At 44.6% G+C, this 26,720-nt stretch overlaps 1 protein-coding gene and 1 long non-coding RNA gene across 4 annotated transcripts; both read left to right on the forward strand.

Annotated features, from left to right (window-relative positions):
- The first annotated feature begins 1,453 nt into the window (after positions 1–1,453).
- LOC111828441 lies at positions 1,454–6,666 on the forward strand. Of its 2 annotated transcripts, none has more exons than XR_002832311.1 (3): positions 1,454–1,597; positions 4,142–4,293; positions 6,386–6,666. It is a non-coding gene; the product is annotated as an uncharacterized LOC111828441 (long non-coding RNA). The 2 variants fall into 2 exon arrangements; XR_002832310.1 differs by having other exon boundaries at positions 4,175–4,293.
- A 234-nt stretch (positions 6,667–6,900) lies between these two features.
- LOC111828436 (zinc finger protein 883-like) lies at positions 6,901–24,300 on the forward strand. 2 transcript variants are annotated; one of them, XR_002832307.1, is made up of 4 exons: positions 6,901–7,014; positions 14,857–14,933; positions 15,932–16,005; positions 22,324–24,300. XR_002832307.1 is itself a non-coding variant. In XM_023764970.1 (4 exons), the coding sequence occupies exons 3-4, from the start codon at positions 15,934–15,936 to the stop codon at positions 18,948–18,950; spliced, it is 1,698 nt and encodes a 565-aa protein (XP_023620738.1). In that variant the 5' UTR covers positions 6,901–7,014; positions 14,857–14,933; positions 15,932–15,933; the 3' UTR covers positions 18,951–19,297. The 2 variants fall into 2 exon arrangements, 1 of the variants encoding a protein (XP_023620738.1); XM_023764970.1 differs by lacking the exon at positions 22,324–24,300 and adding an exon at positions 17,325–19,297.
- The last annotated feature ends 2,420 nt before the right edge of the window (positions 24,301–26,720 follow it).

Here is a 26,720-nt window from a genome sequence, read left to right on the forward strand (position 1 = left end):
TGGGGGTCGTTGTGGATTCAGGGAGAAGCCGGTATCTGTGTCTGGCATGCTGATCTGTTAGACATGTCAGGGGGAGTCCATTATCTCCTTACATTTCAGCATGTATCCTATCCTGGGCTCTCTCCGACCTAACAAGATGGCTGACTTCCTTAATTCAAGCTGCCTCTCCTTCAGTGGGGAGACACAGGGGCTGAGAGAGCAGGCTGCCCTTCCTCCTCCCGCTTCCTCACTGAGGTTTTTTTAATGACTCCCGGGAAATTTGAGTCAGGAAGTTTCTGGTTTCAAACTCAATCGGCCCCACTTTTGAATTCTCTAACTTCACTGTAAGAATGTTCCTGGCTTGTGAAGATCTTGAGAAAGACACCTCCCTGGGACACCTGCAGCTGAAGGGCAGATCAGCCATAGCTCTAAGCACAGCCTCTGGGATCTGGGAAACTTCTGTGTGAATTCCCCTGATTCCCTCCTGTTTGGTGCCACTTCCAGGAGCCAGCCCCAGAGACATGGTGAGACTTTAGGAAATTGCATTGCATTCTCTCACCCCAGCTGGAGACCCAGGTGTTGGTGTCAGCCCTGAGCGGGTGACGAGGTTTCCTTTAGGGTAGAAGTATGAGCTACAGGGTCAGGGTGTGGTGCAGGCGTTGGTCAAGAGGCAGAAGGCAGAATTTGGTCAAGGGAGTCTGATAGAACCTCCCTTTACCCCCAACTGGTGGGCAGAGTATGACCTAACCTGCAGCCCGGAAATACCTGAGTGACTAACCGTGTACAGTGGGGCTTTGACTTATGAGTTTAATTCGTTCTGAGACCCAGCTCGTTAAGGAGCTCATTAACTCAAATTACTCTGTCAACTCAAAGCAAAGAATCTGCGGAGAGACAGCTGGTATCTCAAAAAACTCGTTAGTCGGGACAGTCGTAAGTCAACGCCCCACTGTACCTTATATGGACTATACATTGGACCACCAATCCCCAGCTGCCAAATACCCTAAGCCCTTGTCCTATATGGACAATGCAGTAAGCCACCAATCAGTGTGCGCCAAGTACACTAAGCCCCCGCCACTTCCCGTTCCTCCCCTCAAAAGGTGTGCCCACCCCTGGAGGTGCTGCTCTCCTCCCCTTGCGAGACAGCCTGGCAGGTCGTTCTCTAATAAAGCCTGTAGTCCTGGTTTTCCACCTCTGTCTGATTTTTCAGATTCCAGGGAGGAGATTTCTCCACTGGGTTAGGGCAGGCCAGTACTTACGTTCCCTCTGGGGGCGTCAGCCCTCAGCCCCCAGCTGTGCAAACAGAGGAAGTCTAGGCTGCCCCCTTGCGCCCGCCCCTCCTTCCCTCTGTGCTTCCGGCCTGCTCTCCTTGCTAGTCCCCCCCCTCCCCAAAGCAGAATGGATCAGCTCAGGCTCTGGCCCCGCCCACCCCGCAGGGAGGCGCATGCGCAGTTCCTTGCAGACGCGGAAGCGGCTGTGGAGGGGGAGGTGGCGGTTCCCCTGAGGAGGGTGTTTGTCTTTAAAGCTGACGCTCCCCGTCCCGCTTCCCGCAGGGAAGGCTGAGGGCGCTGCCGGCGCTGAAGTCCTTGTTGGGGTCCCCGCCCCGGAGCCTCTCTCAGCGGTGAGTCCGCGTCCCGGGAGGCTGCGCCGTGCGGGCGCCACGTGCCTTTGGGAGGAAACGGAGGCCCGGCCCGGGGTCTCTCCGCCTGTGGCTGTGGCCACCGCCTGCCGCGTGGTTTTCCTGCTGAAACCCGTTCCCGGGGCCGCCGGTCCTCTCCGCGGGACTGAGAGTCTGGGTCAGGGGGTTCCCGCCCTTTGCGCCCCTCCCCCCGCCCGGCGCTTTCCGCCCAAAGAGCCCGGATGGCTCCCGGCCTGGGGGTCCGCACCCCCCTCTTAGGCCCACCCCCATTTAATGAGGGGTCTGCCTGCCCGGGGAGCACAGTGTCCATGGGGGGGCTCAGGGGGAGGACGCGGTGTCCCCTGAAGAGGCGACCTGCCCGCAGGGAGGGGCTTTGTGGGCGCGGTGACTGCGGGGGGCGGGGCCCAGGCTGGGGGGTCAGGAGAGGGAGTGAGAGACAGACACGTGGGCGGGAGGAAGGGCAGCGAGGGGTCCACAGAGAGGGGCCCATAGGGGGTGTGGGGGGGACTGGACAGCGACCGTAGGAGTGAGGGGGTCACTGGGGAAAGTGGCCTGAGGAGGAAGGAAGTGGAGACACAGGGAGGAGGGGGAGCCCAGAGAGAGGAAGGGGGGCTGAGAGGGAGCGGGTCCTGGGGAGCAGAAGTGGGGCCCGCACAGGAGGAGGCACTTGAGACAGAGACACTGGTTCAGAGGAGAAGAGTTGGGGAGCGAGTGCAGGGACAGAAAGGGGGGCTCAGGGATGAGGGAGCAGAGGGAGCAGCCCTGAGTCAGCAGCTGTGGGAGCTGGACAGACGGGAACAGGCAGCAGAGGGGCCGCGGGCGTGGGGAGGGGAAGACGCAGACGTGTGTGGAGATGGAGCCTCAGAGACCAGGAGAAACAGCCCCTGAAGTGAAGGAGGTTTCAGGAGTTTCATGGTCCAGGTGTAGGACAGACAGAGAGAAAAGGGGGCAATGAGCAGGGGAGAGGGAGGACACAGGAAAGGACCACAGTGGAAAGGGAGTAGGAGACAGAGACAGATCCATAAACAGAAATACATGTAGTGGGAGGAGGGGAACCCTGATCTGGGCAAGTGGTGAGCTCATGGGGTGTGGATCATTAAGTTGGGATCTATTGGCTTGTGGCTTGTTGAGGGATGTTTAATGAACTGAAGATGCAGAGGTAAGATGAGCACTCAGGCGATTGATTGACATTGATTGAGGGACAGAGGGCTACCGCTTGCTCTGGCATGTAGCAACCTTTGTACTCTCAACCATTGCTTCTTTGGGGGTTTGGTACAGGGTTAGTGCGTCAGCAGTTAATCAACTAAATTTTGTTTTGTTCTATATTACAATAGCGCATTGAACACAACGTGCAGCCGTGCCCTGCCTTTCTGCTCTACACCCACAACTATTTAATCTTACCCTTTCTTAGGGAGGTAAATGTTCCGGGAACTCAAGATTGTGTGCAATCTTGACCCAGCGTGACTCGCTTGCAAGTCACCCTGTGCTCCTGATGGAACATTCACCTCTTCTTGGCAGGAATTCAGATCCTTGATTACAAATGTCCAGCTACATGGCTTTGTGTGTGTGTGTGTGTGTGTGTATGTGTGTATGTGTATTTAAAGATACATATTACTATTGATCTCTGTGAGGCAAAGAGAGGGAGAGATACGCAGTTATTGATCAGCTGCCTCCTGCTGGCCCCTCACTGGGCATCAAACCTGCAACCTGGCCTTAGGCCCTGACCAGGAATCTAACCATGACCTCCTTGTTCAGAGGTCCCAGCTCAATCACTGAGTTATGTGGCCTAGGTGTGGCTTTATATATTTCATTTAACAGCTGAATTGTCTTAGTTATACAGATTTGAATGACAATTATAAATGTCCAGTGTATAAGGCTTGGGAATTTTATAATTATTTGTTTCCAATTGCAAACTTCATTCACTCGGAGGAGAGATACTTGTCTGTTGGTCATGGTTCCCTTGTCATGTCCTGGTATGGCAAGGAGTAAGTCACCTGTGTCTGTCATCATCTGATACTTTTTAAAAGGAATATTCGAAGCCTTAGTTTTGTTGCTGTGGTTGGTGGTGTGTGTGTGTTTGTGTGTGTGTGTTACTTTCCTGAATTTACTTTTTCTATGTCTGATAATTTATTATTTAAAAACATCCTGAGATAAATCCTCTGGGTCTTCTCAGTTCCCCAGAGGAGCTTTAAGAAATGCCCTCAGGTGTGCTTTCCCCCATAGAGTCGGACAGCTTCTCTAGGTGGGGCATCATGGGTTATTGAGGTGCTCTTGGTGATTGGAAGGTGAGGACAGGGATTAGCTGGAGGGTTGCAGGATGCCTTTGTGAGAGTGGGGAGCAAGCTTTGTTCAGGGGAGGTAAGGGGGTGCTCTTTGGTTTAGGAGGTCCGGATAGCAGCTCACCTTATTTCTGTAGGAGCTTGTGAAAGTCTTTGGGAAGAGAGATGCATGAACACATACACTCGAAAATTCACAGTGTGGTCTCCATGTAGGAGCTCATTGTCCCTGTCTCTCTCCTGTGACCAGGGACAGGAGGGGTGTCCTTTTCCTCATTTCCAGGTCCTTCTAACTGTGAGTGTGAGTTGAGCTGATTAAAAGACTGTGACTCCTCAACATTGTGTCACTGAGGAAACAACCCAGAACGTGATCAGGACCAGGACCCAATGGCTTCTTCTCAGGTATCAGATGTATCCTCTGTCAGATGCTGTGTTTGCTTTTCCTCTAACATCTGGTGATTTATTTCTCTTTCTGGTGTTCTTGCCTTTTCAGGTTGTTTTTCTTTCCTTATTTCATTACTTTATTAATCATAGTCAATGTCAGCAGTTTCTATATTTCTCTCTTTTTTTGTGTGTTTTTCTTTTTTTTTCTCTCTTTTTAAAAAAATATTTTTATTGATTTCAGAATGGATAGGTGAGGGAGAGAGAGATAGAGACATCAATTACATTAGAGAATTATGGATCAGCTGCCTCCTGCACCCCACCCTGTACTGGGTATGGAGTGAGCCCTGACCAGGAATCTAAGCCTGCCCTCCTGGTTCATAGGTCAGCCCTTTACATCTCAGGCACACTGGCCGGGCTATAATCCCCTCCTTTGTGCCAGAGCCGTGTCTGCATTCATTTTGTCACCCTCACAGGTCAGGAAGCATTCCTACCTTTAATTAGTGATTTTCAACTAATAAAAACATTTCTTTTGTGACAGATCAAACTTGGAAGGCAGCCATGTCTAACATCCCTATTGGGATGGGGTCAGAGGCTCAGGTATTAGAAAAGAAGGAAAATGAAGGTTTTAGGTTCACATGGCTGCAGCATGAGCTCTAGATCAGGGGTAAGAAGATGCACATTTTACTGCTCAGAATAGCTCAGAAAGTTCTGAAAAGAAGGGCAAATAGAAGAAACTTGCTCATTAGATTACTACGAAAGACTTGGGAAGTACATGTTCTATTAGCTTACAGAACATGAGAGGTACACGTGGGTTGACACAGGCAAAAATAAATGTTTATTTGTGATCATTTCCACAAATTTTTTTAATTTATTGAGGTATTTTTCGCAGTAATGTCACACCAGTGATGACCTGACCTTCCCTGTGCTTCAGTCACCTGATGCCCTTTGTCTCAGTCCAACTGATGATCACATGGCAGAGCTGCTCCCCTCACTGTAGTAGCGATTTAATGAAAGTTGTACAAAGACCATCGCTTCACATCTAGCAGTGTCCATCCTCTTAGATAGCGTTTGCTTTAGAAAATGAAGGACTTACTTTTCTTTCCTACAGATCATTGGCTTTTGCATGGGAGCTGTAAACAATTAGGCCTTGATTCTTTACATTTTCCTTATATTCTATTCCATCATGGACATACCCTACATTATCATTTTTTGTATTGTCTAGAAAGTTTCCAAGAATGATATCATTAATGTCTGATCAGTTTTATTAAATTTCTACAATATAGCTCTCCACTAATGATATGTAAAAATTTTGAAAGAAATGTATTAGTAAGAAAAAATTAGTTCCCCCAGGCTGGTGTGGATCAGTGGTGGAGGGTTTGATTCCTCTCCTAGGGCAAGTAGCTCCTGGGTACCTGTGGTAGGCAGCCAATCCATGTGTCTCTGTCTCTCCCCTTTTCCTGCCTCTACCTTCCTGCCTTTCACTCTCGAAAGTTCAATGGAAAATATCTCCCCAGGGGAGCATTTAAAACCACACAAAGTTAACAGTGTGCCTTTTTGGCTTTATATCATTAAGTTTCACTCTGTATTGTGTTTATAAAACACAAAGGGGATCATACACAAATAGATTCATGAGATTTACACACTCACTAAGCCATTTTGATTTCATAGTTGTAAAATGTGTGTGTATGTGCCTAAACTGTTAACTTTATTTTAGCTATTTTTCTTTGTGTTTTTTTTCCCCCAAGTATATTTTTATGTATTTCAAAGAAGAAGAGAGAAGTAGAAAGAGATAGAAACATCAATGATGAGAGAGAATCATTGACCGGCTGCCTCCTATACACCCCACACTTGGGATTGAGCCTGCAACCTGCTCATGTGTCCAGAGCAGGAATTGAGTGAGTGACCTCTTGGTGCATGGGTCAGCACGCAACACTGAGCCACACCAGCTGGACCAGGCCGAATAATCTTCTACGATTACTCAGTAAATTTCCAATTTGGATTGTAGTTCTTATGTGTCCTATTCCATGAGAACTGAATTCCATTAATAGACACTTTTAGTTCAAAGTTCTGTATGAATTTTTCCTTGTGTTTTCTTTTTCTGGGTATTCAGAAGTTTGGCACATCACCCGGAAATATTGGCATCACAAGTAAAAAGTGAGCTTGTGACACATATGGAAACACAGGCCCCATCTCAGAACCCGGATCAGCATCTGTATTTTTACAGAAGTTCATTTCGTTGTGTTCGGCTTCACACTTGAGAAGAAGTCCATATACTTCCAACCAGCATGACCTTTCCCACTGAGAAATATACATCACTGACCCTGAATGATGCAAATACAGCCTTCAGAAATCCATATGCCCCTGTGCATTTCTGAATTTTTAAGGTTATTTTCCTGTAAAATAAAATCTGTACTGTGGATTTGTGGACATGTGTCATCCTCGTGTGTCAGTGTCAGAAAACACATCAGAGAATGTTACTGGAGCAACGTGATCTTACTGGCTAATTCAGGATATCCCATAGGTCAAAACCTCTTCTCCTGACACTCTTTTCATGTTGGGTGACATTATGAACTCTTCTGGTGACCTCTTGGTAAATGTGTGTTTTCTTTCAGGGTCTGTTGACCTTCAGGGATGTGGCCATAGATTTCTCTCCGGAGGAGTGGGAATGCCTGGACCCAGCTCAGCGGAAGTTGTACATGGATGTGATGTTGGAGAACTACAGCAACCTGGCTTCCCTAGGTAAGGATGACTTCCTTCCCAATTTCCTACTCCATCCCCAGGGTTTTGTTTCCATTATTATTTTAACATCTCTCAGGGGCTTCTGCTTTTTCTGGTAGATTCTTGCTCTTGAAGAACAAATTGGGCCTTAGCTGTTTGGGCTCAGTGCATCGACTGCCAGCCTGCAGATTGAAAGGTCCTAGGTTCGATTCCTATCAAGGGTCAATGCTGGCTCCCTACTCAGTATGGTGTGTGCAGGAGGCAACCAGTCAACAATTTTCTCTCATCCTTGATGTTTCTATCTCTCTCTCCCTCTCCCTTCATTTCTGAAAGCAATAACAATATACATTTTTAAAAAGGGAAACAAATTGGGGGTAGAAAAGAAAGGCTTTGTGAAGTATGTGAATTAGGAACTCAGTGCACACTTTACATAGTGTATACACTAATTATGATACTATCATAAGATAAAATTTTAGAAAATCATTTTCTAGAACATTCTAACATTCTACCATGTCTTCTAGCCAGAGGACAACTTGGAATGGAAATGGGAAGGCCTCTCTCAAAGTACTCCATTTTCTTTAATTTTTATATTTTTTAAGATTTTATTGAATTCAGGGAGGAAGGGAGAATTAGAGAGAGATAGAAACTTCAGCTGGGCATTCATTGATTTTTTTTGTATGTGTTCCGACCACAGATCAAACATACTACTTTGGCATATTGGTACAATCCCCTAAGCAACTGGGCTACCTGTGTAGGTAAATTGGATTCTTTCACTTCGTTCTATGTATCTAGGCTTCTATCATGTCTTTTCATGGCTTGATGTATTATTTCTTTACTAGAGACCCAGTGCATGAAATTTATGCTAACGGGGCAGTGGGGGTGCACTCAGCCCAGCCTGCACCCTCTCCAATATGGGACCTCGGGGGATGTCGGACATCCCTCTCACAATCTGGGATTGCTGGCTCCCAACCGCTCACTTGCCTGATTGCACCTAACCGCTTCTGCCTGCCAGTGTGATCACCCCCTAACCACTCCCCTGCCAGCTTGCTTGTTGCCTAAGTGCTCCCCTGCCATCCTGATCGCCCCCAACTGCCCTGCCGACCATCTTGTGGCTGTAGTTGCAGCCATCTTTGAGGGCAGGACAGCTAATTAGCATATTCCCTCCTTATTGGCTGTGTGATCCACCATCTTCGCGATGGCACAAGGGCTAATTAGCATATTTCCTCTTTATTAGATAGGCTAGTAGTAATACTTCATTGTTTGTACTTCAGTGTATTTATTAACTTGTTGATGGACCTCTTCATTGTTTCCAATAATTGTAAATTATGAATAAGGAGCCCCTTGTAGGCTTTTGTATAGATAAACGGCTCAACTTTTTGATTTAAGGTTAAGGAGCCTAATTACTGAGTGTATATTCAGTTTTATAAAACCTCCAGAGCATCTCTCCAATGGGCTGTAGCATTTGGCATTTTCAGCAGCAGTGATTGGGAGTTCCAATTGCTCCACATCACAAAGGCATTTGGTGGGGTCAGTGTTCTGTATTCTGACCTGTTCCATGGTGGTTTACTATTGCTTGGTTGTGCTCTTTGTTACTTCTCATTGTCATAATGTGCATTCCCTTAATGACATAAGACATGCAAGATATTATTACACTGATTTTCTATGAGTATATATTTTGTAGTGCTGTGCTGTGCATTAAGGTATTTGGCTCTTTTCATGTTGTTATGTCAATGTTGAGTTTGAAGCCTTCTTTGTTTATTTTGCATAATTGTCCTGTGTATGTTGACTTTTTTATCAATATATATAAATTCACTAGATTCCTGGAACACAAAATACATGCTGTGTAGGGTTCCTGGGCCTGGCCTCCTGGCCTCCTCATTCCCTCACTCCTAAGTGCCTCCACCTCTGCTGGTCGCCCCCTGGTAGTGAACGCACGTCATAGCTTGCGATCGAACTCCCGCTCTCCAGGTTGAACTCCCAGACAATATGTAGATTTCTTATTGATTTCAGAGAAAAGATGAGGAGAGATAGATAGAAACAGCAATGATCAGAGAGTATCATTGATTGGCTGCCATGTGCCCTGAGTAGGACTCGAACCATGACATCTTGGCTCATAGGTCGATGCTCAACTGCTGAGCCATGCCAGCTCAGCCATGTTGACTTTTACAAATATATTTTCTCAGCCTGAGGCTTCTTTGTTTTTTTTCTGTTGAGGATGACGTTTTTGTTGTTATTTTTTCTTTAATGCTTGAGTTGATACATTGACGTTTCCAGTTTAATACAATGGATTGAAATACAAACCTGGTTATGCAGTTGCCTTTCAAAAATGTGAAATATATAAAATTTATGTAGTTTTATATTCCAGAATATGGAAGATATATTTGCAGCTATTGTGTCATTTCTGGAATAAACACATAGTGAGTCACGTCTTGAAGGAGATGAGTTGAGATATAAATTTTGTCACCTTGTGTGTATAACCAAATGAAATCTATTATTTCAAATGCTAGAGGGTCATTATAAAAATAGTCCTTTTTTTATCAGTCCGATATCTTCACTATTGCAAATAGTGCTGCAATGGATATATGGCTGGGTAAATCTTTTTAAATTCATGTTCTCTGTATAAATTCCCGGAAATGGAATCGCTGTGTTAACTGGTACTTTTTTGTAAATATTGGAAAACCCTCCATCATGTTTTGTAAGTGGCTGCAAGAATCTATCCTATCTAATAAAAGAGAAACATGGTAATTAGCCGTATGGCTGCTACCCTTCCCATTGGCTAATCACTGAGATATGCAGATTAACTGCCGACCAAGATTGCAGCCGGCAGCCATGCACTGAAGCAAACAGGGAGGCTTGCTTTCTCCAGTGACGGCGGACTCCAGGACTCCAACGTTCCCCACCTGACTTGCTGGCCTCTCAGCTGCAACTCTAAGCAACTATGTTGCAAATATAGAAGCTAAACCAAACCCCAGAAACCTGCGTTAGTCAGCCGGGCTTCAGCCAGCCAGACTGCAACATTGTATCAAATACAAAAGGTAAACAAAGGTCAGAAACCTGCTTTCAGCAGCGAGGCCTCAGAGCTAAAGCTGGCCCAGAATAAAAAAGGAAAAAAAGGAGCGCTTGGGAGCTTCAGTCACCCGCCAGCCTGAAAACGGCCCTCAGCCCCTCACCCAGACTGGCCAGGCACCCCAGTGGGGACCCCCACCCTGAAGGATGTGTGACCAGCTGCAAACAGCCATCATCCCCTCATCCAGGCTGGCCAGGCACCCCAGTGGGGACCCCCACCCTGATCCAGGACACCCTTCAGGGCAAACCAGCCTGCCCCTAGGTCTCTATCCTATATAGTAAAAGGGTAATATGCCTCCCAGCACCGGGATCAGGGGAGCAGCGAGGCCTCCTGGCACCGGATCAGCGTGACGGGGAAGTGCCCAAACCCCCTGATCGCCCTGCGGCTCTACGTGTGACAGGGTGCGGCATCCCAACCCCCTGATCGGCCCTGCTCTGTGTGTGACAGGGTGTGGTGGCCCCCCCCCCCCCCCCACAGAACCTGGTCTGTGGGTGAAATGGTAAAGCCATAAACTCCCCATTGGCCCTGGCCTGAGTGTGAAAGTGGCGGCGGCCCAACCCCAAACCCCATGATTCCCTTTCTGCTTTGTGGGGAACAGCGGGCGGGTCCCCTAACTCCCTCTATTTGGCCCCTTCTCTGAGAGTGCCGGGGGGAGCTCCTCAACCCCCCTGTTCGCCCCTTCTCTGTGAAGTGACAGGGGGGGAGCTCCCCCACCCCCCTGATGGGCCGGGCTCTGTTCATAACAGGGGTTAGCTCCCCAACCCCCTGATGGGGACCTGCTCTGTGCGTGACAGTAGGTGGCGCCCAACCCCCCAGTCGGCCCCACCCTGAGCGTGACTGAGGGTGGCATCCCACCTCCCAATCCCCCCCGCTCTGCATGACAGGGGTCAGTGCCCCAACTCCCCAATCGGCCCTGCTCTGAGCCTGACCAGGGGCTGCACCAAGGGATTGGGCCTGCCCTCTGCCACTGGAGAGCAGGCCTAAGCCAGCAGGTCTTTATCTCCCAAGGGGTCCCAGACTGCGGGAGGGCACAGGCCTGGCTGAGGGTCCCCCCCTTCTCCCCCCCAGTGCACAAATTTTTGTTCTCCGGGCCTCTAGTATATATATAAAAGCCTAAGTGATTGGTCAACCAGTTGCAATGACGACGCACTGACCACCAGGCGGCAGATGCTTAACACAGGAACTGCGCCCTGGTGGTCAGTGCGCTTCCACAGCCAACCACCCTTGGTTGTCCAACCTCCTGTGGTCCCTCCCACTGGCCAGCCAGCCCCGATTGCCAGCCAGGCCGAGGGACCCCACCCGGACACAAATTTGTGCACTGGGCTTCTAGTATGTTTATAATCTTGCTGACAGTGCATGAATGTTCTCCTTTCTCCATTTCATTGTTAATACTTGTCATTTTTTGATTTATGGATGGTTAGCATCCTGTTCGGTTTTTGGTAATATTTCATGATGGTGTCCATTTGCATTTCTTTGATGATGAGTGAATTGAATATTTAATATGTCTATTGTGCATCTTTATGTCCCATTTGGGAAATGTCTATTCAGGTCCTCTGCTCATTTTTCAATCATATTGTTTGTCTTTTTGGTTTTAAGTTGTATGAGCTCCTTATATATTTTGGCTCTTTAGCTTTTGAGGATGTAACAATGCTGGGCTTTTGTGGTTGTTATTATTTTGTGGTTTCTATGGTATGCCGAACTTACTCTTTTGTACTCTCATTTTTTCATTTTTTAGCTTCTTTGTTATGCCTAGGAAGATATATCCAAACCAGTATTTTTAAAAGTGTTGGTGAAGTTCATTGACTATGCTTTCTTCCAGTGTTTTCATGGTTTCAGGTCTTATATTTTAGTTGTTAGTCCATGCTGAGTTCATTTTGGGTCATGGACTATGAAAGGTATCTAGTTTTAGTATTTTTGCATGTATGTGTTCTATTTTTGTCACACAACTTGGTGAAGAATCTTGTATTCTTGCCCTCTGTCTTATAGATTAATTAATGATACATACAGCTTTGGACATTTTTAAAGTTGTGTTACTTTTTTCATGTTGATTTTTAAAAGGTCACTGTATATTCTGGATATTAACTACTTATCAGATAATGTGCTTTGTAGAAATATTTTCCCCTGCCACAGCTTGTATTTTGAACGCACTATCAATTTGCTTTAATGGAAGTTATATTTGTACTAGAAACCTGGTGCACGAAATTTGTGTACGGGGTGGGGGCTTGTGAGTCCCTCAGCCCAGCCTGCACCCTCTCCAATCTGGGACCCCTCAAGGGATGTCTGACTGCCTGCTGAGGCCCGATCCCAGACCTAACTGCTCCCCTGCCAGCTGGATTGCTGCGTAAGTGCTCCCCTGCTGGCCTTGTAGCCCCTAACTGCCCTAACCTACAGGCCCGGTGACCCTTAACTGCCCTCCCCTGCCGGCCTGGTTGTCCACAACTGCCCTCCCCTGCAGGCCTGGTTGCCCCTAACTGCCCTCCCCTGCCAGCCCGGTCACCCTTAACTGCTTTCCCCTGCAGGCCTGGTCCCCCAACTGCCCTCCTTGGCAGGCCTGGGTCTCCCCCCAACTGTCCTCCCCTGTAGGCCTGGTTGCCCCCAACTGCCTTCCTTCGCAGGCCTGGTCCCTGCAACTTCCCTACCCTGCAGGCCTGGTCGCCTCCACCTGCCCTCCCCTGCTGGCCATCTTGTGGCAGCCATCTTGTATGTTGGAGTGATGGTCAATTTGCATATTATTGCTTATTAGATAAGATGGGGTGTCATGCCTTTTGACTATTTTGTTTTGTGACCTTTCCATTTAGTGCTATAATAAAAAAAAATCAAATGTCATAGAAACTTTTCTATATGGCCTGGCCAGTTTGGCTCAGTGGATAGAGTATCAACCTGTGGACTGAAGGGTCCCGGGTTTGATTCTGGTCAAGGGTACATAAACAAGGTGCAGGCTTAATCTCCAGTAGGGGCCCTGCAGGAGACAGACAATGAATGAATCTCTCTTAATGTTTCTATCTTTCTCTTCCTCTCCCTTCCTTTCTGAAAGCAATACAAATGTACTGGTATTTAAATGAAAAACAAAAACTCTTCAATAACTTTTCTTTTAATAGATTCAGTTATTATTAGCATTATCTTTGAATCTTTTATCCATTTTGTTTTAATATTTGTATATGATGTTTAATTACAGTTCAATGTCACTCATTCTTTTACACGTAGACATTTAAGTATCTCAACACTATTTGTATATGTGAGAATATGCTTTACTTCTTTGGTGGTGTAGGCACCCTAGTAGAAGATTATTTTACCTCATGGGTGAGTAGTTGTAAACAAGCTCTTTATTCCACAGTGTTTCTTTTTGGTAGTTGTTGTTAATCCTCACATGAGGACATTTTTTCCATTACTTTTCAGAGAGAGTAGAAAGGTGGGAGCAAGAAGGGGGGAGAGAGAGGGAAACATCAATGTGAGAGAGACACATCGACTGGCCCCCTCCTCCATTCGCCTCCACCCAGGTGGGGTGGGAATTTGCAACCGAGGTATGTGTCCTCTAAGGGGAATTGAACCTGCCACCCTTAAGTACACAGGATGATGCGCTGACCCTGAGCCACACTGACCAGGGCCTACTGTGCTCCTTTATTTACCTGTGTCTTAACGTGTAGATGATACGTTTGGATCACACCAGTTTTGAAATATTTTTTTTTATATCTGGGTGTATGATGCCTTTCAGCTTGTACTGTCTCTCCCATGTTTGTTTTGGTTCCCTGGAGTCCTGTGTCATTTCATATCAATTTTAGGATGAAGTTTGCTAATTTTGTGAAAAGCGACATTGGGATGTGGATAGTTCCTGCCTTTTTTTTTTTTTTAAATAAATCTTTACTGTTCAGAATATTACAGTTGTTCCTCTTTTTACCCCCGTAGCTCCCCTCCACCCAGTTGCTACCCCACCCTCTGCCCTTAGCCCCCCCCCATCCTCATCCATAGGTACAATTTTTGTCCAGTCTCTTCCCACACCCCCACACCGCTTCCCTCCCCCCCCAAGAATTGTCAGTTCACTCCATTTCTATGCCCCTGATGCTATTATATTCACCAGTTTATTCTGTTCATCAGATTTTTTATTCACTTGATTTTTAGATTCACTTGTTGATAGATATGTATTTGTTGTTCATAATTTGTATCTTTACCTTTTTCTTCTTCTTCCTCTTCTTAAAGGATACCTTTCAGCATTTCATATAATTCTGGTTTGGTGGTGATGAACTCCTTTAGCTTTTTGTTATTTGTGAAGCTCTTTATCTGACCTTCAATTCTGAATGTTAGCTTTGCTGGATAAAGTAATCTTGGTTGTAGGTTCTTGCTATTCATCACTTTGAATATTTCTTGCCACTCTCTTCTGGCCTGCATAGTTTCTGTTGAGGAATCAGCTGACAATCGTATGGGTACTCCCTTGTAGGTAACTGACTTTTTTTCTCTTGCTGCTTTTAAGATTCTCTCCTTGTCTTTTGCTCTTGGCATTTTAATTATGATGTGTCTTGGTGGGGTCACTCTTTGGATTCTTTTTGTTTGGGGTTCTCTGCGCTTCCTGGACTTGTAAGTCCTGCTTTGAATGTTTCTCAACCTTGGGTACTCGTGACAGCTTATACTGTTAGCATTCCAATGTAAGGTCATTGCATATGCATTTATTGAGTTCTTATTTAATTACAGCCAGCACTACTTTATACTTTATTTTTATTGATTTTAGAGGAAGAGCAACTCAGGGGAGGTGGGGGAGACATTTGTTTCCCCAGTTAGTTATGCATTCATTGATTATTTTTTAGTGTGTCCTGAGCACAGGTCAAAGGTGCAATGTTTTGGTATGAGGATCACATTCTAAACAACTGAGCTCTTGGGCAAGGTGAGAATATCTTTTCTTTTTTTCTTTTTCTTTTTTTTTAAAATATATTTTATTGATTTTTTACAGAGAGGAAGGAAGAGAGATAGAGAGCTAGAAACATCGATGAGAGAGAACCATCGATCAGCTGCCTCCTGCACACTCCCCCCTGGGGATGTGCCTGCAACCAAGGTACATGCCCTTGACCGGAATCGAACCTGGGACTCTTCAGTCCGCAGGCCGACGCTCTATCCACTGAGCCAAACCGGTTTCTACTACTTAAAATATCTTAAGGTTATAACAATGTATCCTAAACTCATAGTATCAACTACATACAAAAACTCTGCAGATTGTCATTTTTACTCGTGTACCGACATACGTTGATATCACATTATGTTTAATGTTGTGTGCCTGCAGTTATTTAAGATTTTATTCTTCTTATATATTTTTCATTTTTTCAAAATACCTTTTTATTTCAAAGAAGCAGATGGGGAGAGAGATAGAAATATCCATGATGAGAGAGTATCATTGATTGGCTCCCCCACACTGGGAAATGAGCCCGCAACACAGGCATGTGCCCTCACCGGTAATCAAACTGTGACCTCTGGTTCATAGGTGGGACCCTTATCCACGGAGCCGCACCACTCAGACTATTCCTTTTATTTTCTAAAGTTACACAAGAGAAATCAAAATGATACGTGTTTCTTTAATAGAACACCACAAATAGAAGATGCACAAATGCACTTTCCTCATCTCTCTTTCCAGTGAAGAAACTGGGAATTGGGAGTGTTTTTATAATATTGCCATTGTGTGCCAGAGCGTTTGAGCAGGTATCATTGGCAAATGTAAGCAACTCTTTGTCCCTCTTTGATGTGAGCTTTCCTCGTTGTACCTATCTTGAGCTTTTGTTGAATCCTACACTGGCTCTTGGAGTACTCGAAAATGTTATTTGGTCAATACTTGCTGGTAAGTTCTAAGTGCACTCACGTGATTGTCAAAACGGAAAATTTGTTTTCTTTCAGCTATGTCACCTAACGATAACCAGGCCTTTATGCCAAAGCCCGGAATACAAGATTTATTCTGTGAAATAATACTGGTAAGATATAAAAGGTGTCGCTTTGATAATGTACACTTAATGAAAGTCTTGAAATTTGAGGAAGAGTGTGATGACAACAAAGGATATTAATATAACCAACTAATCTGGAAAAATTATCATAATAAATTTCTTTTTACCTAAAGAGGTCAAGTATATTATGAATTTGGGAAACCTCCCAATTTAAAGTCAGTTACTTTGGCAGATCAGTGTGTTTATGCACATGAAGGTTGAAAACAAGTTTTTACTGTTATGCATTCATGGAAAAGAAATCTGGAAAAACTAGGAATTCACATAGTCTCTAGTGTAAATAATTTGCGTTGTTTAAAATTCAGGTGGGCCGAAACTGGTCTGGCTCAGTGGATAGAGCATCGGCCTTCGGACTGAAAGGTCCCAGGTTTGATTCCGGTCAAGGGAATGTACCTTGGTTGCAGGCATATCCCCAGATGTGCAGGAGGCAGCTGATCGATGTTTCTCTCTCATCGATGTTTCTAACTCTCTATCCCTCTCCCTTCCTCTCTGTAAAAAAATCAATAAAATATTTTTTTAAAACACAAAAAAAAACAAAAAAATAAAATAAAATTCAGGTGGGATTAAACTTTGTCAATCATTTCTAAAATATATAGATTTATCATGCACCTATAAAATTAAAATGTGCTCAATTTGGAAATGTCTTATGATTTTTTAAGTTAAAAAAATATAATTCATTTCAGAGAGTAAGGGAAAGGAAGAGGGAGAGGAAAACATCCACGATGAGAGACAATCATTCATTGGCGGCCTTCTGCATGCCTCCCACTGGGGACTGTTTCGGTAGCCAGGCCATGTGCCCTTACTGGGAATGGAACTGTGATCTCCTTGTTCTTATGTCAAAGCTCAACCACTGAGCCATGATAGCAGGGCAATTTGGTAATATTTTATTTATTCATTTTTATTATTATTATTTTAAAAAATATTTTTAATGATTTCAGAGAGAAAGAGGGAGAGAGAGAAATATCAATCATGAGAAAGAATCATTGATCGGCTGCTTTGGCATGCTCCCTACTGGGGATAGAACCCAGGTCCCTTCAGTCTGCAGGCCAACACTCTATCCACTGAGCGAAACCAGCTAGGACAATTTGGTAATCTTTCAAATAAGGATTCATCCTTCTTCTTCTTACAATAATGTTTTGTGTTTATTTTTTGTCTAGTATATTAGGAAAGCTTTTGTTATACAACCGTCTAGGTTTAATGTGTATCACAAAATTGTTTTTCTGAAGCAAGTGTACATATTTAATGAAATTATAACTGTCACTAAAGGTCTTTCTATCTCCCATAATCACCAGAGGGCACATAATGGAGACAGAAGTTATGAGTGGATTGAACATTGGAAAAACATTAAGCTAGAGTCATATTTTAATCATCGGACAAGTGAGCTGGCAGAGGAGCATCATAAAAGTGGAAAAGTCTTTGACCAAATGTCCAGTCACAGTATCCATCAGGTTTTTCCTATTGTGGAGAAGACACACACAGGAAGTAAATGTGTCCAGTATTTTCTGCAGCCTTCAAATTACGAGGAACAAGAGAATATTCCTACTGGGGAGCAGGCTTACAAATGGAAACCGTGTGGGAGAGTCTGCAGTCAAATATTCAGTCTAAATAGACGCAAAAAAATCCATAGGGGAAACGAACCTTATAAATGTAAAGATTTTGGTAAAACATCTTATTGGCCTTCAGGTTATACTCTAAATCAGAGAATTTATACTGGAGAGAAGCCTTACAAATGTAAAGCATGTGGCAAAGCCTTTAAATGTCATTCATCTCTTATTGTACATAAAGGAAGAATTCACACTAAAGCAAAATTATACAAACTCAGGGAAAATGAAAAAGTCTTCAGTCAGTCCTCAAGACATACGCAACATCATAGAAGTCATAGGGAAAAACAGTCTTATAAATGTTCAGAATGTGACAAAATCTTTAGCCAGCCCTCAACCCGTATTCTTCATCAGAGAATTCACACTGGAGAAAACCCTTATAAATGTAGAGAATGTGGCAAGACCTTTAAAAACCATGCAGTTCTTACTAATCATCAGAGTGTTCATACTGAAGATAGGCCTTATAAATGTAGAGAATGTGGTAAAGCATTCTTCCACGCCTCAAGCATGAGTCGACATAAGAAAGTTCATACTGGAGAGAAACCTTACAAATGTAGAGAATGTGGCAAATCCTTTAGGCAGTCCGCAGCCCTTACTTGCCATCAGAGAATTCATACTGGAGAGAAGCCTTATAAATGTAGAGAATGTGGCAAAGCCTTTAGACATTCCTCCTCCCTTAATGTACATCAAAGACTTCATACCGGAGATATGGTTTATAAATGTAGAGCATGTGGCAAAGCCTTTGGCCGGTCCTCACACCTTACTTGTCATCAGAGAGTTCATTCTGGAGAGAAGCCTTATAAATGTAGAGAATGTGGCAAAGCCTTTAGGCAGTCCGAAGCCCTTACTTGCCACCAGAGAGTTCATACTGGAGAACAGCCTTATAAATGTAGAGAATGTGGCAAAGCCTTTAGATATTCCTCCTCCCTGAATGTACATCAAAGACTTCATACTGGAGATAAGGTTTATAAATGTAGAGCATGTGGCAAAGCCTTTGGCCGGTTCTCACACTTTACTTATCATCAGAGAGTTCATTCTGGAGAGAAGCCTTATAAATGTAAAGTGTGTGGCAAAAGCTTTGGCTATTCCTCAGATCTTAATCGTCATCAACTTATTCATACTGGAGAGAAGCCTTATAAATGTAGAGAATGTGGCAAAGCCTTTAGCTGGTCTTCAAGTCTTACTGTACATCAGAGAAGTCATTCAGGTGAGAAGCCTTATACGTGTAGAGAATGTGGCAAAGCCTTTGTCACCTCCTCAAATCTTATTAAGCACCAGAGTATTCACACTGGAGAGAAGCCCTGCATCCCTTACTAAGCATCAGAGAGTTCACACTGAGAGAAGCCTTCTAAATATAGAGGATATAACAGCCTTTCATCAGTGTTTCTGCCTTACTTTACAGCAGAGTTCACACTTGAGAGAAGCCTTAAAAATGTGGAGGATATAACGGCCTTTCGCCAGTGTTCCTGCCTTACTGTACAGCAGAGTTCATAATTGTAAGAAGACTTACAGATGTGAGGAGTGTCGTATGTCCTTTACCAGCTGTGAGAACTTACAGAACATCATAGAATTGATACTGGCAAGAAGCCTTATGAATGTGAAAAATGTAGAAAAGCCTATATAAGGCATTCATGTCTTACTGTACCTGAGAGACTTTATACTAAAAAGAGAACATACAAATGTAGTGAATGGGCTGGAGCCTTGACTCAGCTCAAAATTCATTGCACATCAGAGATTTTACAGTGGAGGTAAGCCTTACGCTGTGGATAATGTGAGAAAGCCTTTAATATGTAGTCTAACCTGCTCAACATTTTAGGAATCATTCTAAAGAGAAACAGCAATAATATAAAGTTTTCATCTAAGGATTTAGGCTTCAGAGGTTGAAGCTACATTGAGAATGATAAATAAGGTCTTACAAATTATCAGGCAATATGTTAAAGTGTATATTTTCATACCTCATACAACATCGGATGATTATTACTGGATCGAATTCCCGCAGATATAAAGAAAGTGACAAAGCTTACACATAATGTAATCTTTAACCAACAACAGAATTCATACTGGGGAGAAACAATACAAATGAAATATTGTCCTAATGTCTTTAATCAGCATCCGATGCTTATTCCTCACTTTGGAATTCATTCTAGAGCAGCGGTTGTCAACCCGTGGGTCCTGACCACCTTTTGCGGTGGAACGAGCGTTTCACAGGGGTCACCTAAGATCATCAGAAAACACATATATAATTACATATTGTTGTTGTGATTAATCACTATGCTTTAATTATGTTCAATTTGTAACAATGAAATTGGGGGTCACCACAATTTGAGGAACTGCGTTAAAGGGTTGCAGCATTAGGAAGGTTCAGAACCACTGTTCTAGAGGGATACCTTAAATCTGAAGAATGTCAGTATCGGGTATTGTAAATGGATAGAAATTCTACATTCATGTTATAGGAAATGGATAGAAATTCTACATTCATGTTATAGGAGGAGAGACTTTTGTTTAAAATATAAAGTTTATAAAACTCAAAGGAGACGAGCCCCCACAGTTGTGAAGAGAACCCACCAGAGGAGCTGCTGCCAAATGAGGAGCAGCTGCTACCACAACCGCCCGAGGAGCAACCGCAGCCCGAGGAGCCACTGCCACCCAAGGAGCAGCCACTAAACAACTCAACATCTAGATATGTCAGTGAGATCAAACATGGGTAGACAAAGAAACCCCCAAACGGAAGAAAAGGACGGCTCGCCAGAAAAGCAGCTAAGTGAAACAGGCATGCTGGATGACAGAAAAAGAATTCAGATTAAGGGTCCCAGAGTTCATAAACCACATGGAGGAAAAAAAACAACTTATGCAAGAAGAAACAGATGAAAAAATCAATAAATTATGTAAGAACCAAGAAGAAATGAAGTGTGATATAGCTGCAATAAAAATCACCAATGAAAGTTTCAACAGTAGACTAGGAGAAGCAGAGGACCGAATTAGTGAATTAAAGACAAGGAAACAAAACACACCCAAACTGAACTGCAATTGGAGAAAAAAAATTGAAAGACAGGAGGAGAGCCTAAGGGAGCTTTGGGACAACATGAAACGAAACAACATACGTATAATAGGGGTGCCAGAACAACAGAGAGAGGAACAAGGGTTAGAAAACCTATTTTAAGAAATAATAACAGAAAACTTCCCTGAGGTGAGGAAGATAAAAGTCACACAAGCACAGAGAGTCCCAAACCAGGTGAACCCGAAAAGGCCCACACCAAGACATCATAATTACCATGGCAAATGTTCAGGACAAAGAGGGAATCTTACAGGCTGCAAGAGAGAAACGAAAAGTTACATACAAGGGATCTCCCAGAAACACATCAGGCCAGAAAAAAAATGGACGGAAATTTACAAAGTAATGCAAAGCAAGGGACTGAATCCAAGAATACTCTATCCATCAAGGCTATCATTCAAAATTGAAGGAAAAATAAGAAGCTTCACAGACAAAAAAAGGTTAAAGTTTATCACCATCTAACCAGCAATTCAAGAAATGCTAAAGGGACTGGTGTAAAAGAAGAAAGAAGAAACTAAGAAAGAAAACAGGCACAAAAAATAAAAATAGCTACAAACAAGTACCTTTTAATAATAACTTTAAATGGACTAAATGCTCCAATCTAAAGACATCGAGTGGCTGAATGGATCAGAAAACATGACCCATATATTTGCTGTCTACAAGAGACCCACCTCAGAATAAGGCACTCACACAGACTGAGAGTGAAGGGATGGAAAAATATCTTTCAGGCAAATGGAAATGAAAAAAAAAACGGGTAGCAATACTTATATCTGACAAAGTAGACCTCAAAGTGAAGGCCATAAGAAGAGATAAGGAAGGCCACTTCATAATACTAAAGGGATAAGTATAACAAGAAGATATAACCCTGATAAACATATATGCACCCAATGCAGGAGCACCCAAATACATAAAAAGACTCCTGGAAGATATCAAAGGAGAGATCGACAACAACACAATCATAGTAGGGGGCTTTAATACATTACTGACATCACTGGATAAATCCTCTAGACAAAAAATCAGCAAAGAAACAGCAATCCTAAATGACTCACTAGATAAGATGGACTTAACTGACATCTTCAGAACATTTCACTCCAAAGCCATGGAATATACATTCTTCTCAAGTGTTCATGGGACATTTTCAAAAATAGACCATATATTGAGTCAAAAATAAAGTCTCCCCAAGTTCAAGATGATTGACATCATACCAAGCATCTTCTCAGACCGCAATGGCATAATATTAAAAATAAACTACAATAAAAACAACCCAAAATACTAAAAAATAAATAAATAAATAAAAGTGGGGGAAAGTCATCCAAGCACTTTAACTCCACTGTACCAGGTAAACTGATACAGCTCAGAAGTTTTTCTTGACACCAACTGTCAATGCTGGAATTTTGTATTCTGTTTTATAAGGATTTAGTAAACTCATAAAAACAAAAAAAAAATAAAGATGTAAAAACGTTATCCAAATATGACCCTTTATATTCTTGTTGCATTTTTCAAAAGTAGATCTTGACATGAACTTGATTGACTGACTGATCCTACATTACGAGCTCTATAGGATTCAGCTTTAAATTTTGCAGCATCTTCTTTTAGTTCTCTAATTAGGGTTTCTCAATGCTCCTGCCACCGCTCCAGGGGAAGAGGCGGTGTCTTGGAGGAAACCGGAGCCCATGGTGACCCCTTGTGACCAGGTTTCGAACGTTGGGGATCCAAAGGCAGCCTGACTGGGGCTGGCATGGATATGCTGGTAGAAGATGGTGTCTGCATTCCCGCAGTAAGTGGAAGTGCATGGCCTTGAGGTAGCACTGTCCAAGTTTTCTCTTGGAGTAGTATTTCTCTTGCTGAGCAATAGTCTATTCATCTGTTTCTCCAGAAGTTCAGTGATAAGCTCTGCTAGCCTCTCCTTCATCCTGTGAAAATCAGTTAGTTTATTTTCCAATAACTTTTTGCGTTCCATTTCTTCTTGGCAGAGTCGCACATATTTTTCCAATTCTCTTTTGATACCATCTTGAGAAGTTTGCACTTTGGAGATTTCTGATTCCAGCTCTTTATTTCTGGCTTCCAAAGGACTTCTTATTGAAGCCTGATGATTTATCATCTGCGCTGACATTTCTTGAGATGCTCTTTGTATCTGTAAAAATGAATTGATTTGTTCTCCAGTGTCTGCTACATCCCGTCTTGCTTTTTCATCAGTCTTCTTTTTCTACTTGTCTGCTTCACAGATTTCTATCCTATTCGTTTCCATATATGTTCTGAGATTTACTGGTTCTTGTTCCCACTTCTGTGCTGTATTCTTTAGTTCTTCACATTCCTTTAGAAATGCTTCCACTGCTAAATGCTGATGAGGTGTCTTTTCTTTAAGCAGATGTATAGATTTTGAAGATGAAGGTTGTACTTTTGCTATAAGAACATCATTAACCATGGGTTCACCTGGCTGGGGAGACTCTTCATCTTCTCCTAGGATTCTTTTCCAGAAGGATGTTGCTCTTAAACGCCAAATCATATTTACCACAGTTCAGTCACAATGGGATAACCGTTGTGATGGAGTAAAACGGCCGCCTCTCCTCCCTTCTCCCTGCAGAACGCTGGCAGCAGGGCACATGCACTGCAACGGACTGGGCTGAAGTGTGCATGCCCGGTAATGGACTTAGTCCCCATTGGGCTTGCACAGTCACTTGGGCCATGCAGTGAGGCTTGTCATTTTCTTTTCTTTTTTATTTCTTAACTCTTTCTTGACTTTGGCAAATTAAAATAGAATAAGTTAACAAGTATTTTTTTCAAAAAAATGTTTTGTTCAAAAATACTGTCAAAAATTCCTAAAAAGCTTTCAGTACTGAATATAACTATTAGCACAGTGTCAAAAATGTTGAATAGGGAAACAAAATGAAAATGTGTGGTCCTGCAACCTGGCCTTCCTGTGCCATCACCAGGGACATCTGGGAGACAAAGAGGAGGAGGAGGCAAGGCTCCAGGGAGCTCCCCCCCCCCTTCTTTTTATTAACACAATTTGTCCTGAGATGAGGCAGAGATATACACTTCAAAGGGTCAGGGTTTCCTACAGAGTCCGTTGTCAGAATGGGGGAATTACCCTACGGCTGTTCAGGTGTTTGGCCTGTACGAAGCAATAACATAAAGATTAAGATGCCCTGGGCTGTCTGGCAGCCACGAATCAATTTCATATATCCTATTCAGGTTTGGGGAAATGCCCTCAGCTATTCCCAGTTGCAGCCCTGCTGTCATGCTGGAATTGGTCTCCAGCAATACTCCAAACTTTAAATGTAGTTAGGTAATATTTGTATACTTGAATATATTAAAAGAATTGATGTTTCCATATGTACAATTATCTTAGACTATTCTTTATATTGAAATCACTTGAAGTCTTCTGAAAAGAAAATATTAATGTGATTTTTATTTCCATATCACTTGATGTTGCTATGTTTTATGCCTGGTGTGTATGTGAGTGAAATCATCGGGTTGATTGTTTCTGTCTTAAAGATCTGTGACCTGTGGTATATTATATGGACTTCCCTTGTGTACACTTTTTCATGGAATAATGTATACATTGTAAGAGGCAGTATTTTCTTCTATTAGAGAATCATGCTATTGAATAAATCTTTAAGAAAATTTTTTTAATGCTTACTGAGTGTATTTTTTCCAGATTGAGGAGGAAACTGGTCTAGCAAGGCGTGTCAGGCCCTAAAAACTGTGAACAATGCATTGCCCTGGGTGGGGGAAGAGGTGGGGGAGGTTGTTATCGCTGGCCCCAGGACAAATCATCGATACCTGGGGGCCTTCCTGTAAGCCCACAAAAAGGGGCAGAACCATATCTGCAAGACAATGGTCCCCATTATCTGTCCCAACCTCACTGGTGCAGTCCCAACCTCCCTGGTGCTGTCTCAGCCTCACCGGGGCCGTCCCTACCTCACTGGGGCTGTCACAACCTCCCCGGGTTCATCCTGACCTCACCGGAACCGTTTCAACATCATCAGGGCCGTCCCGACGTCACCAGGGCCGTTTCAACCTCACTGTGGCCGTCCCGACCTCACCAGGGCCTTCCCAACCTCACCAGGTTTGTGTCGACCTCACTAGGGCCATCTCGATCTTTCCTGGGGCATCCCGACCTCACCAGGGCCGTCCCGGCCTCACTGGAGCCGTTTTGACCTCACCGGGGCCATCTCGATTTCACTGGAGGTGTATCGTTGTTACTGGAGCCATCCCGACCTCACGGGTGCCTTCCGAGCGTCACTGGGGAGACACGAAGTTTGGCCCTCTGTCCCCTGCCAGGCGGCTCCCCACCAGACAAAATCTCCAGGGGTTCCTTTTGGCTGAACATCCAGGACGTCTGCTTGGACCACACCCTCCACCAAGTGCACAGACTGCCCGTCTGACATCCCTCAGCATCCCACGCGAGACTGGAACCGGTGGGTGTGCTAGTGTGCCTGCTGGTACAGCGGTTCCACATCGCCAGCCCAGCCTGGCCCAGCACTGTCCTGCCCGGAACCCGACTCCGCCCCCCCGAGTGCATCCCTCCTGGATGCTAGGAGCTGAAATCTTCAGCCTGCTGGATGGGGCTCTGTACTTGGTGCCTCTGCACATCCTACTCAGTCTCAATGCTCTTCTTTCTATGAGAGGACTTGAAATCTGCAGTTTGTTGGGTTGGGCTCTGTACTTGGTGAATCTATACATCCTACTCAGTCTCAATGTTCTTCTTTCTTTCCTTCCAGTTGTAGAGCTTCCACTGGGCCAGCTTTCCCATGGTTCCGTATGATAGCTGTTTGTCCTATAGTTGGTAGTTTCGATGTTGTGGTGGGAGGCAGCACGCACAGGTCTCTTCCTTACGCCACCATTTTGGTTTTCCTGGGTCTGCTTCTTGAGTGTGTCTCCCATGGATGCGAGCAGTTGAAGTCTGCGATTTGTTGGGTTAGGCTGCAAAAGCACAGGTGGGTCTTTTTGTGCACCTGGCACAGCTTGGATGGGGATGTAAATTGATTAGGGCTGGGTCTCAGGGAGTCGCCATGGCGGAGCAAATAGCACTGGCTGTGTCTCCGCGGCCCCTCACCTCTCCGGGACACCGGGGCTTCTCGTCCCTCAGTGCTGGCGAGCAGCCTGTGCAACAGAGCCTCCCTCGCTTTCTGACCGCTCCAAGGCCGTGCCACCTCTCCCCATAGGGTCTGGTGCCTCATGATCCTGCCCGAACCAGCTCAGTTGACTTGAGAGTTTGTAACAGCACAGGTGTTTCCTCTTGTGCCTCTGGCACAGCCTAGATGGGAATGTAAATTGAGTAGGGCGGGATCTCCGCGGCCCCTTGCCTCTCTGGGACACAGGGCCTTCGCGTCCCCAGTGCCGGCAAGCAGCCGTGCGCCAGAGCCTCCCCCGCTTTCTGACCGCTCCAAGGCCATGCTGTCTCTACCCCTGGGGCCTGGGGCTTCACAGACCCGCCAGAACCAGCTCAGTGGATTTGAGAGTGTATAAAAGCACAGGCATTTCCTCTTTTGCCTCTGGCACAGCTTGGATGGGGATGTGAATTGAGTAGGGTGGGGTATCAGGGAGTCGCCAGCGTGGAGGAAATAGCAATGGCGGCGTCTCTGTGGCCCCGTGCCTCTCCGGGACACCAGGACTTCATGTCCCCCAGTGCCGTCGAGCAGCCGCGCGTCAGAGCTTCCATTGCTTTCTGACCACTGTAAGGCTGAGCCCCCTCTCCCCGTGGGATCTGGGGCCTCAGAGACACACCCCGAGCAAGCCCAGAGGATTCGAGGGTTTGTAACCGCTTCCGATTGAAAAACAAAACAAAACCGAGCATCCAGTTGCAGCCCGCCTGGCATGTGACTGCATACCTCTGTTTGTTACGCTTCCGTAGCTCCCACTCAGTCTCACTGCGCTTCTTTCTTTTCTCACAGTTGTAGATCTCCCACTGGGCCAACTTCCCCATGGTTCTGAGTGGTGGTTGTTTGCCTCATAGTTGGTAGTTTCAATGATGGTGTGAGAGGGCAGCACGCACAGGTCTACACCCTACGCTGCCATCTTGTTTCTCC

This window comes from Myotis lucifugus, unplaced genomic scaffold (assembly GCF_000147115.1).
Source record: "Myotis lucifugus unplaced genomic scaffold, Myoluc2.0 scaffold_365, whole genome shotgun sequence".
Taxonomy (NCBI): domain Eukaryota; kingdom Metazoa; phylum Chordata; class Mammalia; order Chiroptera; family Vespertilionidae; genus Myotis; species Myotis lucifugus.

Coding starts and splice junctions, on each gene's coding strand:
- LOC111828436 (XM_023764970.1), top strand. CDS start 15,934: ATGTCACCTAACGATAACCAGGCCTTTATGCCAAAGCCCGGAATACAA. Junction 16,006..17,324: donor TATTCTGTGAAATAATACTG/GTAAGATATAAA, acceptor CATAATCACCAG/AGGGCACATAATGGAGACAG.